The sequence below is a fragment of the Ipomoea triloba genome, chromosome 13, assembly GCF_003576645.1.
Source record: "Ipomoea triloba cultivar NCNSP0323 chromosome 13, ASM357664v1".
Taxonomy (NCBI): domain Eukaryota; kingdom Viridiplantae; phylum Streptophyta; class Magnoliopsida; order Solanales; family Convolvulaceae; genus Ipomoea; species Ipomoea triloba.
Genome location: NC_044928.1, coordinates 199599 through 221997, shown reverse-complemented (window position 1 = coordinate 221997; position 22399 = coordinate 199599). Strand labels below are relative to the sequence as shown.

At 34.7% G+C, this 22399-nt stretch overlaps 1 protein-coding gene and 2 non-coding genes across 3 annotated transcripts; all 3 read right to left on the bottom strand.

The window, feature by feature from the left end:
* Positions 1–2850: 2850 nt before the first annotated feature.
* On the bottom strand, positions 2851–3678 carry LOC116002270. The gene has a single exon (XM_031242372.1). It carries the CDS (start codon positions 3676–3678, stop codon positions 2851–2853), a length of 828 nt encoding a protein of 275 aa, XP_031098232.1.
* Positions 3679–19600: 15922 nt separating this feature from the next.
* TRNAR-UCU lies at positions 19601–19672 on the bottom strand. Its single transcript has one exon. It is a non-coding gene; the product is annotated as a tRNA-Arg (tRNA).
* Positions 19673–21304: 1632 nt separating this feature from the next.
* Positions 21305–21376, bottom strand: TRNAR-UCU. Its single transcript has one exon. It is a non-coding gene; the product is annotated as a tRNA-Arg (tRNA).
* Between the last annotated feature and the right edge of the window lie 1023 nt (positions 21377–22399).

The window sequence follows — 22399 nt, the reverse complement described above, 5'->3', positions numbered from 1 at the left end:
CCTTAAGAAGTTATAAACCGATGCCCCTTAAACTAGAAAGTGACGCACCTTAAGCTTTATACGCACCTTAATTTATAAACTTACACACCTTAAACTATAAACTTAAGCACCTTAAACTTTGAACTTAAGCACCTTAAGAGTTAAACAGATGCACCTTAAATTAGAAAGTGACGCATCTTAAGATTTAAACATTAGCACCTTAAAAAGCTATAAACGTATACACCTTAAGCTATAACATTACGCACCTTAAGTTAACGTTATAAACTTACGCACCTTAACTTGTGACCTTAAACAAAATGATCATAATACAACCATGTTCTTTTTTAATTGTTTTTCATTCTAGACTGTTGATTTTGGCAAGATCAAAAGCTGTAATCAAGGGTTTCATCTGGGAAAAGCTTCACAATTGATCCATTTTGTGTGTGTATGTGTGTGTGTCAGTGTGTGTGTGTGTGTGTATATATATATATATATATATATAGAGAGAGAGAGAGAGAGATGCATTCAAATGCGAACCCAAGTTCTCATGCCAACCTGTGAACTTTAATCAATAATACACAATAAGTTCTACATGAATGCACAATACGACTCCTAAACTACTAGGCATGCTTGAAGGACACGTGTCGGTGGGTTTGTGCCGTGCATTTGGGTATCATGTAGTAGTCGCGGGGCTAGAGTAGTTATTGTGCATTTATGTAAAACTTACCGTGAATTATTGAAGAAGTTCGCATGGGAACTCGAGTTCACACCTGGATGGAACCATATATAAATAGAGATCAAATGCGGTAATAGGCTTCAAGTAAAAGATGGGGTTTATTCTCATCCTATGCTCTAATCAAAATCAATAACCCATATTGAAGAAAACTTTTTTTTAAAAACGCGTTGACAATTTGATCTTTTTTAGTATTCGTCAAACTTAAGGTGCATCGTTTTTCTTCTTATGATGTGTGGTTTTGTGCTTAAGGTGCGTCAGTTCTTCAGTTGAAAGCTTAAGGTGCATTTTTTGTTAAAACTTTAAGGTCCCTTTAGGTGCGTAATTTTTCTTCTTAAGTTGCGTCAGTTTTTGAATTTAAGGTGCATTAGTCCAAAGCTTTAGGAGCGTCTTTCCATAGCTTAAAGTGCGTCACTTTTCTAGTTTAAGGTGCATCAGTTTAACCTTAAAGGTATATATATATATATATATATATATATATATATATATTGTGCTTGTGTTTTTTTAACATATATGAGGCATCATGCATGGTTAAAAAATTGAGTTAATTGATTATGTGTGTTATTGGAAACGAAAAAAATATGTTGTTGACATTTAGAAGAAATTAAATTCTATGAAAAATGAGCAATCCACTCAAGTTAGTCTGGTGTTGACTTGGTAATCACAATATTTTAAGTTCGACTCTCAATATAAGAGGTCTATTAACATATTCGGTTTGAGCCGGCTAGCTATGGGTAACCTAATGACGTTAATAATGTTACCGGTATATTTTTGTATTGTTATTTCTGTAGTATGTTGAGTATAGTGTTTGAGTACAGTACAATGCTCAGTGTGTGTTTTTTGTCTAGTTCAAGTGTCGTCCCTCTACAAGTGCTTGTGAGTCCTTTTTATCGCCCTCAGTGCAGTAACGGAGCATCAATGCTAAGGAGCTGAACCGTTTGAGCATTAGCCGTTGAGCATTAATGCTGAGGAGCTGAACCGTTGAGCATTAATGCTGAGAAGCTGAGGAGCCGTTGAGCATTAATACTGAGGAGCTGAGGATTGAAGTGCTGAACAGTGTTAAACAGCTAGTTCTTGCCTGCCTTTGGGTCCTGAACGTAGTTCCGGGTCGGATGCCCAGTTATCCTGTCACTAGTCCCCCCACTCCCTAGCCAACGAGAGTGGTTGAGGTGGTTTGAGAGTAATGATCTGCGTAAAAACTGTTTTTTTTCGAACCATACGAGGATTGTGACCGAGGTCAGGCCTCGGCCAATTAATTTTGACCGAGGTCAACCTCGGCCAAATTTGGGCCGAGGTGGACCTTGGCTATAATTGTTTTTTTTTTTTTGGTTTTTGTTTTCTCTTTTTGTTTTTGGTTTTTTTTTTTTGTTTTGTTTTTGTTTTTGTTAGTTTGCTTTTTTTTTTTCTTTTTTTGCCGTTCTGTGCGCGAGTTTACTTCAACCAGCCGTAGGCTCGATCAAAGGTCTGCTCTCCTGTCGGGTGGCTAGCGAGATCGATACTCGTGCCGACCCCAAGGAAATGGATTTTTTTTATTTAATATAATCAGGACGGACCATCAGCGAATGAGCTGTTTTTTGCGCTGCGCGGGCTTCTCCTCTAGCTCATTGTCTCTTCCTTCCTCGCCCTGGTCGCACCTTCTCTTCTTGGTGTTGGAGGCTGAAGGCTCATGATCTTCTTCCTTTCGCCACACATTGCCGGGTAGGCCTTGTTGATGCTGGTATTGTCCCGGGTACTTAACGAATTGAGTGAAGTATTCGCTCTGCACCAGTTCCTCTACTTGTCCTTTTAAAGTATGGCCGCTCTGCACCAGTTCCTCTACTTGTCCTTTTAAAGTATGGCACTCATGCACCAGTTCCTCTACTTGTCCTTTTAAAGTATGGCACTCATCAGTATCATGTCCAACTTGTTGGTGGAACCGATGGCACTCATCAGTATCATGTCCAACTTGTTGGTGGAACCGACAGTACTTGGTTTGGTCCTCGCACGTAGGTTGGTGGAACCGACAGTACTTGGTTTGGTCCTCGCACGTAGAAACTGCCATACACTAGTACTTGGTTTGGTCCTCGCACGTAGAAACTGCCATACACTCTGAGGGAAAATGCACCATTCCCATCTCCTCGGCGTGACTTAGAATCACGCTAACTGGGTGAGTAAGAGGTGTTAAGTGTCGCGGTGGGGCGAGCCGAGGCCTTTTCTTGAACTTTCTCCTTCGCTATGGATAACTGGTTTGGGTGTGGTGCGTGGTTGGTCGGACCAACTTTGTCAGGTCGTCCACTCCTCCTGCCCTCTTCCTCATCTTTCTTCTTTCTATCAGCCTCCTCAGCCTCAGCATAGCGGTTTGCTATCCTCATTAGTTCCTCATAGGAGCGTGGATGGTGAGTGTTCAGCTGTCTATGAAAATTGTCTGACCTCAATGCCTGGATGAACATGAGGATTGCCGCCTTAGAATCGAAGTCGCACACATTGTTGACTTTCGTCTTCCATTTGCTTAAGAAATTTCTTAAGCTTTCGTCGATGTCCTGTTTTACTCCGTACAGATGTGAAAATGGTTTCTTATGTTGTATATGCCCAGAGAAATAAGTCAAGAAATGTTTGGACAACTCCGCAAAGTTTTGGATCGAACCATCTGGAATCGTGTTGAACCAATCTTGGGCGGTTCCATCCAGAGTGGTCAAAAATGCTCTGCACATTAAGGCGTCGCCTGCCCCGGTCATTTCCATGGCTGCCTTGTACCTTGTCATGTGGACATACAGGTCAGAAGTCCTAGTGTAGGCCTTGATGGTGGGCAACCTAAAATCCCTTGGGAGGGGCGCATCCATTATACTAGGAGAAAATGGAGCGGTCATCCTCACTTCAGGTTCTGGTGAATGTTCTCTTGCTTCTACCCTTCCCTCGAGCTCTTCTATCTGTTTTTGAAGTTTTTCCACCACTTCTTTCTGCATGTTTGGGGTTTGCGTGAGTGCCATGAACTGACACGGAGTTGGCCCCCTAGACTCACCCGTTACTTCCATCTGGTGCTGATGCAACTACTCACCTTGTTGTGGACCCTTGGCCCTTTTGGTTTTCGGTTGTGCCCACAACTTTGGCTGGATAGTAGCCTTTTCACCCCACCGTCCCATGACGGGCATAGAAACAGTCGGCCGACGAGTTGCACTATGATACAAACGTTGGGGCAGTTGAGCTTGAGATTGTACCTCCACCTCTAGAGGAGGCGGTGGCGATGGCAATTGAGCTTGAGATTGTACCTCCACCTCTGGAGGAGGCGGTGGCGGTGGTGAGGCCTGACCTCGCATCCCTGCTACTAGTAGGGCCATCGTCGCCGCCGCCTGTTGAATGACGTGCACCACTGCTTGGAGGTCCGTGGCTTGGATGGGAGCAGCGTTCACTAGGAGGGGAGCACAGCCCCCATCGTGGTTCTTGTTGAGTTGGCTACGGAGATCGCCCTCGCGGCGATCTCCTACGTGGTTATTGTTGAGCTGCTCACAAAGAGCACCCGTGGGGTGACCATTGTTCTCTTGACGAGAGTCATGAGAGCTGTTGGATCCAGATTGCGCCATCGACAGTGATGAGATGAGCTGGGTGTTTTGTGATTTGTGAAGTTTGCCTGAGATCTGATCTCGGCTCTCAATGAAAGCACCAATGACGGTAATAATGTTACCGGTATATTTTTGTATTGTTATTTTTGTAGTATGTTGAGTACAGTTTTTGAGTGCAGTACAATGCTCAGTGTGTGTTTTTTGTCTAGTTCAAGTGTCGTCCCTCTACAAGTGCTTGTGAGTCCTTTTTATCTCCCTCAGTGCAGTAACGGAGCATCAATGCTAAGGAGCTGAGCCGTTTGAGCATTAGCCGTTGAGTATTAATGCTGAGGAGCTGAACCGTTGAGCATTAATGCTGAGAAGCTGAGGAACCGTTGAGCATTAATACTGAGGAGCTGAGGATTGAAGTGTTGAACAGTGTTGAACGGCTAGTTCTTGCCTGCCTTTGGGTCCTGAACGTAGTTTCGGGTCGGATGCCCAATTATCCTGTCACCTAATATAATGCACACCTTCGGATACCATTGTACAAATTTGTAGGATGCATGGAAGCTACATAATAGTAAATGGTTGATCTTTTATTTACGAGAAATTTTGTAGTCTCTACACGAATGTGCACTCTTAACGAAACCTGCAATGTGAAGCTAACCGGTAAAAGACCATTAGGAGGTAAACTAACATAAGTTGTCTAATTAGTTCAAATCGAGAAAGTCACTAAGCAGCTTTCTCAAAGTGTTAAACTTAAAATCTATAATTGGTATACGAGTAAGTCACAGGTTTCTTACAATTTCAATTCCATTTCAAAAGTCACCCACTTTCATTTAAAATTTGAAGGAAAAAATAATAATAAGAGGCAAGGCAATGGATAGCCCACCTAGCAAGATGATTGTAAGATTGCAATTGTTAGTTGTTACAATCTAGCAAATGTCAATTGTATGTCTTACCATTAAAAATAAAAATAAATTGTACATACATGATGCAATAATCCACATTAGATTAAAATTTGTCCCAATTACATGGCTGTGGTTATTAGCCTATTAATCAGGAAATTATTGTGTGGAGATACAGTTGTGTGGACCACGGTCCAAAACGACATCATTTTTATGTTTTAAAAAATTAATTTTTGCTCCACGTTGCGTATTAGAATAATGAGTATTCTGAGGTAAGATAATGTATTTTATGAGTTAGCTAGAATAATGTATTTTATATATGTTAAAATAATGAAATTTCTGAAGTAAGATAATGTATTTTATGAGTTAGAATGATGTATTTTATGAGTTAGAATGATGTATTTTATGAGTTAGAATGATGTATTTTATGTGTTAAAATAATGTACTTTATGAGTTAAAATAATGTATAATGTACTTTATATGTTAGAATAATAAATTTTTTGGTGTAAGATAATGTATTTTATGAGTTAGAATAATAAATATATTTTATATATTTTATTAATCTCTTCCAACACATACTCTAAAACTTTAGACATCAATCTAACCAAACTAAATAATCCAACATTTAATTTATAAAATGAATATTAGTATATATTATTATAATCATGGTTGAAAAAATCGCTAGGCGCTCCTCGGACACCCGGGGAGCGCCTAGCGCCTAGGACACCTAGGCAAGGATTAATCCGTGCCTAGGCGCTCGTATATTTTTTATTTTATTTTAATTCTTTAAAAATTTCTTTAAGTATTTTAAATTTTTAAAAGACTAATAATTATAAACTATATAATACTTTAATTGTTAATACTAAAATATTAAATATTAACCTAAAATATATCTAGAGGTTGTACAATTTAATGCTATTTCGCTCAAAACGATGTTGTTTTGAGTGAAATAACTCATTAAAAACAAAAGAACAATAGCTAATCGGCCGATTAAGCGGCCTATTCGGTGCCTAGGAAGTCTAGTCAGCGCCTAGGAGACCTAGGTGGTCAGCCCCTAAGCGATGCTTAGACGGCTTAGGCAACGCTTAAGCGGCCTAGTTGGTCGCCTAGCCGGCCAGCCACCTAGACCACCATTTAAGGTGATACGCTAGGCAGTCGACTAGTGTCTAGCGTCTAGGCAGCTATTAATTGGCGCATAGGCGGGATATTAATTTGCAGCATTGATTATAATACAATTTTAATGTTATTAGTATGTATAAATGATTATTTTAAAAGATTTATATTTAAAAATCAAATAAAAAACTGTTGGTGACTGAGTAAGCGGAATTGCATGCACGCAACTTGTGCTTGGTCAAGTAAGGACTTGGCACATACAATAATAATGTCATTTAGCTACTTGAGCATATTGGCCAAACTAAACGTCGAAAAATTAGAAATTGCATACACGCAGATAGCTTGTATAATTTAATAAAATTAAACACACAGTACGTTACCAGTACTTGGTCAAATAGCTTCGCACATACAATGATATTTATGGGATATTTTGCTACTTGAGCAATTGGTCCAACCTCCACAGTACAATTGAAATGATCTGAGAAAGACATTATCATCCACTGAGGGAGACACTATTCTTCACCAGAACAAACTAAAGCACCTATATTTTCCACTCCAATGAATGTCAATTTTTTAACATCAATTACGTATACCACTATGTCAAAAGTTATAACTCGTAGCGAATGCGCAATTTTATTTTTTATATACCGTCACATTTTCAAGATACAGGGTGCTGGACTTGACACTTAACCGATCTCTGTAAAACACAATTTTTACTATTTTTATGTGCATACTTGATATCCAATTCTTATCATTTTGTGCTAATTTTAAATTAAGTGTGCACATATTTGATTCCTTTAATTTGTGTCATTTAGGTGATTTGGAGGCATTGATTAATCATGTAAATTGACGCTTAATTGATGTGTTTTAATTTGAAGTCACATGGGCACAAAGACGTGTTTCAAAATATCAAGGCCTAAGGATTAAAAAGATTACATTGAAAGCACCACTATATGAATCGGGGACCCAAAATAGCAAGAAGAATGGAGAAAACTTGATTTTTGGAGTGAACTTTAATTTGTCACCTGCAATGAGAATCATGACTCGGTGACAAATTCTGCAGAATAAGTCTATCAAGTGACATTTTGATATTTTGGTCATATCTCAATGTGAAAATATCATAAATGAGTTATATTCAAGTTATATTGAAAAGATATATAATTTATAATTCTACAACTTTTATGAAGATCATGAAGCTCAGGCCAATTTTCGATCTTAAAAAGGTCAAAGATGGCATGAAAGTTAGAAACTTAGAACTGCTACACAGAGGAACACTTTGCCAGCCACGCACCATGGCTAGCTGCACAAACTTCAGATAGTATGCTCAACTTCCCGTGGTTCTAGCCACAGGACCATGCATGGGTGGGACTATGGTGATGTGTCATGGATAGTTATGTGGCAGTTTTTGAGCTATTTAAGGGAATTTAGACATTGTTTTGAGAGAATTTTTACTCTCTAAATTCTCTCCACTTAAAATGGTGTTTAAATTATATTTGATTAGATTTGAATTTAAGCTTGTATCTTCAATCTACATTCGATCAAATTAAAGTGTAGTTTTCATTATAACTTTCATTTCAATTCCTTTGTGCTCCCATTTCAATTGAATAACTAGATTTTCTATTGAGATTTGGAATGAGTTTTCTGTTGTTGTAAATGCTTTTATGATTTCAATTGCATAAATTAAAGGGAGATTAAGCTAGGGTTATTGTTGTGAGTAGTAGTAATTTGATTGATTTCTTGTATGATTTGTGAGCTCAATTAGGCTTGAGAACTTATGAATTTGTGTGTATCTATGAGAGTAGAACAATCAAAAAAATAAAGTTGGGAGGAGACTTGTAGGCTGTGTTTGAAGAATTGCTCCAACTTACTAGTGTTGAATTATCATGAGAATAGAATCCAATGTACGGCTATTAGGATACTGTTTGCGACATTATTGCCTTTCTTAGTTTCTTATGAGTCTAGGTTTTTTTTTTTTTTCTTATGTATCTGTTCGTACATACTTTCTCAACCTACTGAAGCAGTATCAACGTCCTCACGGGGGATCGAACATGCGACCTCTCACTTGAGAGGGCCACAACTATGTCATTTGACCACAGCTATACATTCTTATGATGCCGCTTGATTCTAATTAAGTAATTGAATTGCATTCTCCACAATCATAAAACACCTCATAATTAACTTCTCTACATAATCATAGCATGCTAATTAATAAGTCAAAATAAAATGTTGAATAGTAACAAATGTTCTGCACACTTATCGCGCTTAATAGAATGGTAATGAACTTTAAGTTTTAGACTCGTCATCTGATTTAGTAGTATATTAAAGCCATTATATATACTAGGTGAAACTCTCACACTATGACTGTTTTAATTTGATTTATTCACATACTATCTTATTGGATCAGAACGTGAGGACTTTAGGAGCAAAGATATTTCATCTTTGTGAACAAAATTAAAGTCATCATGAAGACCGCCGCCTAATGAAGCATGGTAGTGTGGCCCCTAATCAAAGGAGAGTGTGGCCGACCATGTTTAAGTCAGGGCTGGCGCTCTATTGCATTTATTTCTAACCAATTCAAGTTTGAATGGTCTCTAACTTCTTCCTGGGATATTAACTCAAATTTGTTGGACATTTATTTTAAACACAACAATGTATCTCCGCCCAGTAACCCTAAACATAAATGGGATATTTTAGATTTTAAAAAAAAAAATAATAATTAGTCAATCCTCATTTATGTCAAAAAATATCAAAAAGATTAGTAAAATATCTTATTTGAAATATTTGAAAAGTATAGTAAAAATGTTATATTTATTAACTCATAAAAAAAATACTCTATCTATCTGAGTCATTATATGTGTCTAGTTTGACTAAAATCTAATATTGGAATAAAGTCCAATTTGACCACTGAACGAAATGTGGAAGTACAATTTGGCCATTGAACGAAAGAAAAAGTGCAATTAAACCACTCAATTCTTCAAATGTATGCAACTTTACCTGATAATAGGTTAACACTCCATCTAGTAGGTTACATGACATGAAAAATGACTTGGCATTTTTCTTTTAAATTTCCTTTTCATCTTCTTTTTTTTTTCTGAAAATCATTTTCTTGCATAAAATCCGTTGCAGTACGCACTTGGTCTTTGCCTTTCTCCCTTTACTCTTTCTTCACTATTTCTTCCACCATGCACTAGGCAATTTAGGCAACAAAGCTTCAATCATTCTTTCAAAAGAAAAAAAAAACTTCAATCAGAAATCCATAAATTAACTGTGAAATTCTCAAATTACGCCTAAAATCCCTATTTGGTTCGTTGTTGCTTCGGGGTTTCATCAGATTGAAGTTTATCAGTTTGTAGCTTCATCAATCTGCAATTTCAATTTCTTATAGTCCGTTTGGTTCGCTGAAAAATATTTGAAGGGTGTATATGTTCATACAAAAGAACTAGGTATTGCAGCAGATTTTTTTTACAAATTATAATGATAGGATTGGACATGCACTGTGAAGAGAGGTTTTTGCACCAAAGTAGTGTTTAGTCCATCTTTTACTTAACTTAGCTACAAAGTAATACACTGTGAAGGGAATCCTAAACCCTAAACAATAAAAAGAAATTTTACTTTTAAAAATATAAAAAGGATATTAAAGAAAATAAGTTAAGAATAAATAGTTATTATGACATGTGGAACTATGAGAATAGTAAACAAGAAAAGTGAAACATAACAAAGAAAATATTATATTTTTAATATAGCAATGTTACAAACCCCTCTTATATTTTTCTTACAAAATTTTTCTATTGAAGTGTCATAATGTGATTGGTAGTTAAATTAATTTTTTTTTGGGAGTTAACTAATTCATTGGCATATGCCAATGAATGAAAGCCACATGAGAGGGAAAGTTTGGAGGTAAATATTAGGAGGGGAAATGAGCATTTTTCTTTTTATTAATAAGTATTACTCACTCTATCTCATTTTATGTGTCTAGTCTGATTAATGAGATTTGACTAAAGTTATTTACAATTAAATTTTTTAAAATATTAAGTTTAAAATTAGTATATGAAATTTATATATTTAGAAATTACATTAAAAATACTATTAAACAAAAAAAAATCAAATTTAAGAATTATAAGAAAATATATATAATGAAATTTAAAAAAAAAAAAAGAAAAGAAATAAGCTAATATTTTTTTTAAGTGTCAGAGGAAAATCTGTAGGCCAATAGTCCACTCCAGTTTAGAATCAAAGTTGTAATCCTGTAGTTATCAAATCATCTGATGAACTTGACTAAAAAAAATAATTAATTTAATTGATAAAGAATAAACATAAGATATAAAATAAGATAAAAAAGAGTAGTATTTCTCTCCGCGTGACATGATTTCACAGCAGGCCCTTTTTGGTCGGGTGGAGTTGTGAATGTGGTTGTGGAGGTTTAGAAGTTAGGTATTAGTTAATGAGGAAGCTTAATTAGACGGTGGTAGATAGATGACGGTTGTGGCCTTGTGGGCAATATAATGGAATAACGGAAGCGACAGAGTTTTCACATGGAATTAGATAAGGGGTGGTGGGTTTAGTCTTTCCAAAAAAAAAAAAAAGATAAGGTTCAGTTATTGGGCTTCGAAGCGTTTTGGACAATGGTTGATATTGGGCTAATTGTTTATTAGGCTTATTTTTTCATTTTCAAAAGAATAGCTATTTTATCATTTTCATTTTTTCCCCTCCTAATCTCATATCCCTCTTCCTAGTTCCTACCCAATAAAATAGCTTTCCCAAAGTCCAAAAATAAAATAAAATAAAATATAAATTAAATGCACGTGCATCAAGATAATACAAATATCTTGAAACTTAAGTTCATTAACATTCTTTTGGTTAAGTTATTACAAATTTTTACTCAAAGACTTTTAACATGGTCGATTTTGGATTTTTGTTATTCCGTTCTTATAAATAAAAAGTATATGTGCAATTTTTAAAATCAATACGTAAAATATATGATTTTTACTTCAAGTTATCTCTACAGAGTCAAGGTTGAGACATTATATGTGCTATTGGTAAAACATAATGATTTTGCCATGCTCAATTAATTAGATCCTAATTATTAGGAGGGAGAAGTGATTTGGGATAAAACTGATATGTTTTAGGATTAATTGTAGATTTCTTTTTATTTCTTAAGTAATTAGGTCAAAAATAAATATTGGACCATCTAAAAACTGAGGTCATGTGTTGTTGCTAGGGGTGGGTACGTGTTTCGGGCTTCGGTTTCAGTTTTAGTTTTTCGGTTTTAAAAAACCTAAACCATTCGATTTAACATTAGAGTTCGGTTCGATTTGAAACGATTCGGTTCGGATTTATTTTGGTTCGGTTTAAGATCCCCAAATTTCAACCTTTTCTAAATTTTTTGAACATACTATCACATAATCACATAATCCATATCCAAAATCTAAAGATTATATAACAAAATAATAATTCAAAGTTCAAGCACACTACTAAGTACTAATTGTGAGGTAGAGGTCAGAACAATTGCGGCAAACAACAACCGTGCAAAGTAGAGAACAAGATATAAAGAAATCAAATACAAAATTTAAGAGAGAATGAGAGATACCAGTGAGAATATGAACTGAACGACAGAATAGGCATCAAGGGATTTAGATATACTTCTTTATGTTTATTGTTATTGTTGTTGTTGTTGTTGTTATTATTATTACTATTATTATTATTATTATTATTATTATTTTGAAAACCAAACAAATAACTTTCATTAAGAACTTTATAAAAACCCAGTGGGGTAGCTCAAGTGACAAGTGAGCTCTCTTTGTGGGGGGGGGGAATTTCGGGAGAACCCGGGTTCAATTAAAAAAAATTAAGAACTTAATAAACCAGTAATACAATCAGGATGGGAAAGATCCCATGAACCCCGGGCAGACAAAGAACCAGCTGCCCCCCGTGCAAGAACATGAGCCACATGATTCGCAATGAAAATGTTCCCAATGTCCCTAGCTAGTAATAGAATGACATTGCTTAACGATAGAGCCAGTGTATGAAAAGTCTAGAACGGGAATTAAAAGCGAGACAGAAATATAAACAATATTGCGATGACCAAGATCTTTTAGCCATGTCAAAGCTTCCTTAACCGCGAGCGTTTATGCTAGAAGAGGATCACGAATGTACCCGAGCCAATCACTCTTAGATGCCAGAAAGAAGCCCAAATGATCACGAATCACCGCCCCGTAACCTACAACATTGTCAATTATGGCGGCATCAATATTACATTTAAGAACACCAGGTGGAGGACAAGACCAGACAGCCGTGATTGAATTAACAGTAGAAGCACTGGGCATTCGAAGCACTTCTTTCCAGCTCTCAATTAAACCATGAACCTGACGCCGTAAACCATCCAGTGTCCACACTCTATTCCGCCACACTGTATCATTTGTAACATTCCACAAAACCCAGAAAACTGCCGCCATCCTTACTGCACAATCCATGCTGGGCAAGCATAAAGTAGACTCCATAAACTCTAACAGAGTCCTCCCATGCAGAACATCATCATCGCCCCAAACTTTGGCAGGCTACCTCGCACTCACAAAAAATGTGAGTAGTCGTCTCAGCTGTATTACTACACAGCGGGCAACCACCTCCGATCCACACTCTCTTGAGTTTAAGAACTTCCCGGACTGGTAATATATTGCGAACAGTCCGCCATAAAAGATTTCTGACCTTTGGTGGAACAGGAAGCTTCCAAAGACGATCCCATGCAGTGAAATAAGTGTGCGAATCATCAGTCATGGAACAAGCAGTCAGGTCGGTTTTTTTATTACGGAATAGAATATTTTTTAAATAATACTTGGTAGAATTTTGATCATGAAAACCTAACTTTGAGACAATGTAATCACAAATACATATACTAACTATTGGGCATTTTGGGGCCCTGTGTTGTTGCACATCTTGCACACCCTAAAATTCGGCCCTGCTGGTAGTAAGTGTTGTTAATTAAAACCCTTTATGCACTTATAACTTGAATGCGGAAGCACAAATAACAATAAACCACATATAAAACAAATTAATCAACTAAACAATGTTCATGATTATGGATCTTTAATTAAAACAAGAATAAAGATAAAGACTTACTTGATTCCATTGAGATGTAATCTCTAACCTGAACAATCAAGAATGCTTCACCTCTCTGATCTGTATACCTTAATCGGAGACTAGAAAACTCAGAGACAAAAAACCTTATGATCAAAAACCATATTGTCCCTAGAGTTTTCCTGGGTATTTATAGATGTGATGAGAAACCCTCTTTCAAGAGGAATGGGAAACCTCCTTTTAAGAATAGAAATCCCTTTAGGAATGTGAAACCTCATTTTAGGAGAACCCATATCCTTTTTCCATTATACATCTTTTAACCCTTATATACTTAAATTTTAACAGAATGAGAGGGAGGGAATTTCACCCAGTAATTCTGCCTTTATACATCACTAATCATCAACGTGAGTCCTTATAGAATTACAACCTTTATTTTATAAATCAATGTTAGGAAATAATTATTTCTAACAGTCTCCCACTTGATTCATATAAGCATGAAACCTTTATTATATGAATCAACGTTAGAAATAAATTACTTCTAACATTCTCCCACTTGATTCATATAAGCATGACTTTACATTTTCAATCCTTAATTTGAGCTCACTTAATATGAAAATGTAAAAGTCAGAACCTCATCGAACTTTACTAACCGAATCATGGCGGTTACAGGCCTGACATAGCGTCCTGCTCCCTTCCATGTTAATAAGAATTCGAACCATAGTAATAAGGTCAAAATCCGAAATAACCTTATTCCTTATGTCTTAACTAAATAAGACCAATGTTATCACTTCTGAATTATGCATAAATAAGTGATCAACATCAACAATAACAAAATCAAAACCTGAATAGATATCTAAGAGTATCAACATCCCAATGTGCTAATCAAACATAAATCCATACATGTATGGCAGGATTCACCATTATACAAGGACTTTACCAGTATGCCCATTCTACCAACATGGCCAATGAAGGTTTTGGGCGTCAATCCCTTAGTCAACGGATCCACGATAACAAGATCAGTGCCAAAAATTGCACTATTGATACTCTTTTGATTTTGTACCTTCTCCTTAACGGACAAAAATTCCAAATCCATGTACTTGGCACCTCTAGTATATCTGTCGTTCTTTGAGAAGAACACAGTTGCCGCATTATCACAATGAATCCTCAATGGTTTGGCTATAGTATCGACAATGCCCAAACCAGAAATGAAATTGCGCAACCATGATGATTTGAATCTGTAGCCTCAAAGCATGCTACAAATTCTGCCTCCATAGTGGAAGGAGTAATGACAGACTCCTTCACACTTTTCCAAAATATTGCTTCACCAGCAAGTAGGAAAATATGTCCGAATGTAGAGTTTCTGTTATCCAAACATCCGCCATAGTCTGAGTCTGAATAACCTACAACCTTCAGGTTATTCTACCTTCTATATGTGAGCATGTGGTCCTTCGTGCCTTGTAATTATTGCAGGACCTTCTTTGCAGTTTACCAGTTTATATCTTTCTAAAACTTTGTTAATGTAAGCCTTCTGGGATAAACCTAAAATCCCTTGTGATCTATCATGAAACATTTCTATTCCAATCACAAATGAAGTTTCACCCTTATCCTTTATTTCAAAGTTCTTAGAAAGATATTCCTTAATGCCACTTCCTATTGAGTTTGCATTTGATCATCAACTTGAGTTTCAACCTCATCTTCATTTATAATAGCTTCCTTATGTGGAATTGGAGCATCTAGTTGCTGTTGTTCCAAAGTATTTCCATAAGGCTGCACTTGCAGCAATAGGAACTACAACAACGAAAGGATCACTTGATGAAAATGGATCCATTAATGAATCCTTAATCTCAACATTACGAGCTCCCACACTCCCACGGACTTTGCTATTTTCAATGAAGCGAGCATTACCAGACTCAACAATCCTCGTACTATGATTAGGACAATAAAACATGTATCCCTTAAACTTTTATGGATATCCAATGAAATTACCACTAATGGTTATGAAATCCAATTTATTTCATGTGAATTATATATCCTCACTTTAGCTTGACAGCCCCAAATGTGAAGATGCCTCAAACTAGGTTTCCTTCCTATCCACAGTTCATAAGGTGTTTTAGAAACAACCTTACTAGGAACCCTATTGAGTAAGTATGCTGTTGTCTTTAATGCATACATTCACAATGAAACAGGCAATATACAGTTTATTAACCATACTCCTAACCATTTTCATAAAAGTACGATTTTGCCTATCAGAAGAGCCACAGATATCTGTATGTATCAAGTAATCCCAAGCTTCTTGTGGCTGAGTGTTTTGATACATGTTTGACTTGCTATCTCCTTATGCAATCGACACATGCATCATTCCAGTCAATAAAATCCAATTGAGACAAAATTTCAACCTTAATAAATCTCAATATCCTTTATTTGGATATATGACTAAGCCTTTTTACGCCACAAGAAAGTCAAAGATTCATTCGGTGCACTTCCTTTAACACTAACCTCACTCATAACATTAAACAAAGAATTAATAAAGTCTGCATTAAGATTGAAACAATATAAAGTATCCAACAAAACACTATAACCACAAAAAGGTGTTTTGATGATACAAAGAAAATATTCGTTTCCAATCTTAAGGTTAAAACCCAATATGTCCAACCTAGATGCTGAAGCAAGATTTCTAGAACATTCTGGAACATATAGACAATTCTCAAGATCAAAGCAAAAGCATGTATCCAACTTAATGCTATAAGTTCCAATACCTTTAATTCTAGCTTTCATCTTGTTCACATGAAAAGAAACTTTTCATTTTCCCTTTGAGGTTGAAACATCAGAAAACCTTGCATAATGTTAGAAACATGTGTTGTAGCACCAGTGTCTAACCACCAAGTATTAGAAGGAACCTCAATAAAATTGAATTCAAAGCATACTGAAACTGAATGTATACTTCTCCTTTCTATCCAAGCTATCCTCTTCAGGCATTCAGCCTTCTTGTGCCCAGGTTTGTTACAGAAATAGCATTTATGCACTTTCTAAACGCACCTTGCACCTTCATAGGATGCTTGCCCTTCTTTTACTTTTAGACTTGCTGCCATTATCATTGACATCATAACTGCCACCATTATAGCGTGATACAATAGTGTTCACTGCAACCTTTTATCTCACATATCAATTGCCTTGAGTTAACAAACCTTTATTCAGACTATGATATATAAACCTTAAGTTTGTATTTAAATCCGCCTTTGGGTCAAATTTAAATACAATGTCAATTTACCGACATGCATCATTCACACATACTTGAATGAGATTATTCATCAAGTTCAAATTTAATATATAGGCCATCTTTGGACATGCGCTACATATTAACAAAACAGGAATTATAATCTCCTAAATTGTCATTAATCACATGTCTGATCCACTTTTGGGTGACCGCTAGAACCATGTGTTAATGATCACAAATGTTTATCAATCCTTAGTGTCATTCAATGATGCAAAATATCATGTGTATAATAAACATTTGTAAACATAAATAATTATTTAGCTATTACCTTGAGTGGGCCACTTTGGTGACTAACGCACTCGCCTTATGCTAATAATTCATTTATGTGAATAAACCTTAATTTATGCTGTAAACATAAATATAAATGATTATTTAGCTATTTACCATGAGTGGGCCGCTTTGGCGACTAACACACTCGCCTTATGCTAATAAATCATTCATGCGAATAAACCTTAATTTATATGTCGTTCTATTATAACATATAAATTAAGAGTGGATCAAATCTCCAGCCATAATTGATCCTTTATATATATATGAGCCCAGAATTTAAAGCTAATCCAAATGCTTTAAACAAACCAAAAGAGCCCAAATTTATATATAATCCCTTAATTTTTTAAAGCCCAAATTAAATGAGCCTAGAATTTAAAGCAAGTTCATAATACTTTAAATAACTCAAATAGGCTCAAATTAATTGGTCCAACAAAATAATCAATCATTCTTCATACCTCCCACGAAGCCGGCCGGAAATCAGAGAAGCTCCACCGTATGCCCTCCGTCGTGGGAACCCAGCTACGCCACCATAGCCGTTCGTGACTCCAAGTTTGATTCCATTGCAGTAGTTGATTCCAACATTCATACAAATAATCCAGCAATAGGAGTACACATACGTAATATTTGATTCCATAAATCAACCAAATCAACTTATATATAATCAAACAGTACATGTATATATTTGTTGGTTTCAATTGATTTTGATTCCACGAACATATTTATGGTGAACAAGCCTTAATTTATATGTCGTTCTCTTATAACATATAATACATGATTAATACCGACAAGCCATGTAATACATAAATCATATACATGGCACATAATCACTAGCAGGTAAATACAAAATTAACGCAAGTGATTAAGTAATGAACAGATTCCAAAGAAAACAAAATTTTGGACAGTACGTTGGAACAAGGCAACGATATATGTTCTTTGTCAATCATGTAATACAACAAAAGGAATGGACCAAACATATATTAACATCTTTAATGCCAACCAACAATTACGTACTATTCATATATGTTTCTTGATTTCATGCAAATCAAGATTAAACATGCAAATTTGATCCCAACGGACAGTGCATATTTGATTCCAATGAAACAAGGGAATCAATTAACATATACATTATAATTATATATGTTTGATTTCAATTCAATTATTCAAACAGTACGCACATGATGCAACAAATAATCATATATATATTTGTCAATTCCAACATCAACGAACAACACATATATGCTACACATACCGTTGATTCCATAATTATATATATACACAGTCACGAAAATATTCAATTGTGATAATCAAGAAACTCACAATTAAATTGAACCTTATAATTAAAAATCCTCAAATATCATGAACCCTAATTTTAGTAATTAATCAATTTACAAGCAGGCTCTGATACCAAATGTTAATTAAAACCCTTTATGCGCTTATAACTTGAATGCGGAAGCACAAATAACAATGAACCGCATGTAAAACAAATTAATCAACTAAACAATGTTCATGATTATGGATCTTTAATTAAAACAAGAATAAAGATAAAGACTTACTTGATTCCATTGAGATGTAATCTCTAACCTGAACAATCAAGAATGCTTCACCTCTCTGATCTGTATACCTTAATCACCTCCTGATGATACGGAGACTAGAAAACTCAGAGACAAAAAACCTTATGATCAAAAACCATATTGTCCCTAGAGTTTTCCTGGGTATTTATAGATGTGATGAGAAACCCTCTTTCAAGAGGAATGGGAAACCTCCTTTTAAGAATAGAAATCCCTTTAGGAATGTGAAACCTCATTTTAGGAGAACCCATATCCTTTTTCCATTATACATCTTTTAACTCTTATATACTTAAGTTTTAAGAGAGGGATGGAATTTCACCCAGTAATTCCGCCTTTATACATCACTAATCATTAGAACTTGATTTAGCAGCTCTTTCCAAAAGGCGTGAGTGCAAATAAAAAATATCTCCTGGATAAGCTTCGCGACCGGGCGGTCTGCGTAATAGAAGAGACATTTGGCGATAAGCTTGGGCTTGTTTGGAGAGATCATCATAAATGACTAAAGTGTGTCTTTCACGATACATAAAATATTCAGCCAGAGCTGCTCCTGTATAAGGAGCGACAAATATTCTTATCCGCCGATCTATTCAATGCTGGAATCAGACCTGCTATTAATGTGGGTATCTCTGTTTCCCGAGTGGGGTCTGCAGCTCAAATTAAAGCCATGAAACAGGTAGCTGGTAAATTAAAATTGGAACTGGCGCAATTCGCAGAATTAGAAGCCTTTGCACAATTTGCTTCTGATCTCGATAAAGCTAGTCAAAATCAATTGGCAAGAGGTCAACGATTACGTGAATTGCTTAAACAATCCCAATGCGCTCCTCTCTCGGTGGCAGAACAGATAATAACTATTTTTACTGGAATAAATGGTTATCTTGATTCATTAGAACTTGGACAGGTAAAGAAATTTATTGTTGAGTTACGTACTTACTTAAAAACTAATAAACCTCGGTTCGAAGAAATCATATCTTCTACTAAGATATTTACCGAGGAAGCAGAAGCCCTTTTGAAAGAAGCTATTCGGGACCAAATGGATCGTTTTCTACTTCAGCAACAAGTATAAAGAAATTTTGATCAAATTTCACTTTAATATCCAATCAAGCGTTTCGGATTTCAATAGTCAAAAGGTCTTTCGAGGTATCGAAATAAAAAAAAAAGATAGAAAGAATTGCGTCCAATAGGATTTGAACCTATACCAAAGGTTTAGAAGACCTCTACCCTATCCATTAGGCAATGGACGCTTTTCATTCTGATTTTTTCGTATTTTTGCTTTCCCACTTTTTCTTTGAAACAAAAAAAGAATCGGATTGGGATTATGGGATTATATGTGAGATATTTTTTTTTTTTAATTCTATATTTACCAATTTCTATTTACCAATATCTAATTCGAAAGATCTCAAAATCGATATTTCGAATTCTAAATTCGAATCAAATGAAATTATTTCAATTTCAAATTTTTTGAATTGAAATTCAAAACAAAAAAAAAATGAAAAAATATCTATAATATTAAATTAAATAGAAGATTTCAATTCTATCTAATTAGAAGAAATTCGACATATCTATTTTGAATTGGAATTTTTTATTCTATTTTTATAGAATATATTTTCATTTTCTATGAATTCTGAAATTCCATTTCAATATTATCTTCAATTGTATGTTTGGCATTTTCTTATTTATTTATTATCAGTTTCAGTTAATGTGAATATAAATAGTTAAATCTAAATAGTTAATAGAAACTATAACTATATATAAAATATAGAATATATCTAAAAGATAGCGGGTAGCGGGAATCGAACCCGCATCGTTAGCTTGGAAGGCTAGGGGTTATAGTCGACGTCGATTCAGTATTTTGAGCATCTCTAATTCAAAACCGAGCATGAAACTTTGGTTTCATTCGGCTCCTTTATGGAAATGAGTAAATTACGAGATCTATGATCTGAACAAAATTCTCAAAAAATTCTACCCATAACATCTACGTCAGCTTTTGGTCTGAATACAGACAAAACGAAATAGCTTTCTAGATGATCCCTCTAGAATAAGGGTGATTATAACAACAATCTTTCTAGTTACTCCGTTCTTTATTTCGATTTATTTCATATTAAATATAATATTTATTTCATCTTCTTTACTTTAAATGTTATTTAATTATTAAATAACATATTTAAAATATTATTCTATTAAATTTAAGTGAATATTCTAAATAATATTCGTAAATTGTGTGTAAATGAAATATAAATATTATTAGACTAATTCTTTAATATTCTGACAAATATTCTTATCCGCCGATCTATTCAATGCTGGAATCAGACCTGCTATTAATGTGGGTATCTCTGTTTCCCGAGTGGGGTCTGCAGCTCAAATTAAAGCCATGAAACAGGTAGCTGGTAAATTAAAATTGGAACTGGCGCAATTCGCAGAATTAGAAGCCTTTGCACAATTTGCTTCTGATCTCGATAAAGCTAGTCAAAATCAATTGGCAAGAGGTCAACGATTACGTGAATTGCTTAAACAATCCCAATGCGCTCCTCTCTCGGTGGCAGAACAGATAATAACTATTTTTACTGGAATAAATGGTTATCTTGATTCATTAGAACTTGGACAGGTAAAGAAATTTATTGTTGAGTTACGTACTTACTTAAAAACTAATAAACCTCGGTTCGAAGAAATCATATCTTCTACTAAGATATTTACCGAGGAAGCAGAAGCCCTTTTGAAAGAAGCTATTCGGGACCAAATGGATCGTTTTCTACTTCAGCAACAAGTATAAAGAAATTTTGATCAAATTTCACTTTAATATCCAATCAAGCGTTTCGGATTTCAATAGTCAAAAGGTCTTTCGAGGTATCGAAATAAAAAAAAAAGATAGAAAGAATTGCGTCCAATAGGATTTGAACCTATACCAAAGGTTTAGAAGACCTCTACCCTATCCATTAGGCAATGGACGCTTTTCATTCTGATTTTTTCGTATTTTTGCTTTCCCACTTTTTCTTTGAAACAAAAAAAGAATCGGATTGGGATTATGGGATTATATGTGAGATATTTTTTTTTTTTAATTCTATATTTACCAATTTCTATTTACCAATATCTAATTCGAAAGATCTCAAAATCGATATTTCGAATTCTAAATTCGAATCAAATGAAATTATTTCAATTTCAAATTTTTTGAATTGAAATTCAAAACAAAAAAAAAATGAAAAAATATCTATAATATTAAATTAAATAGAAGATTTCAATTCTATCTAATTAGAAGAAATTCGACATATCTATTTTGAATTGGAATTTTTTATTCTATTTTTATAGAATATATTTTCATTTTCTATGAATTCTGAAATTCCATTTCAATATTATCTTCAATTGTATGTTTGGCATTTTCTTATTTATTTATTATCAGTTTCAGTTAATGTGAATATAAATAGTTAAATCTAAATAGTTAATAGAAACTATAACTATATATAAAATATAGAATATATCTAAAAGATAGCGGGTAGCGGGAATCGAACCCGCATCGTTAGCTTGGAAGGCTAGGGGTTATAGTCGACGTCGATTCAGTATTTTGAGCATCTCTAATTCAAAACCGAGCATGAAACTTTGGTTTCATTCGGCTCCTTTATGGAAATGAGTAAATTACGAGATCTATGATCTGAACAAAATTCTCAAAAAATTCTACCCATAACATCTACGTCAGCTTTTGGTCTGAATACAGACAAAACGAAATAGCTTTCTAGATGATCCCTCTAGAATAAGGGTGATTATAACAACAATCTTTCTAGTTACTCCGTTCTTTATTTCGATTTATTTCATATTAAATATAATATTTATTTCATCTTCTTTACTTTAAATGTTATTTAATTATTAAATAACATATTTAAAATATTATTCTATTAAATTTAAGTGAATATTCTAAATAATATTCGTAAATTGTGTGTAAATGAAATATAAATATTATTAGACTAATTCTTTAATATTCT

What these genes read in the sequence shown, in the direction of transcription:
- LOC116002270 (XM_031242372.1), bottom strand. Translation starts at nt 3,678, where the DNA reads ATGGCACTCACGCAAACCCCAAACATGCAGAAAGAAGTGGTGGAAAAA.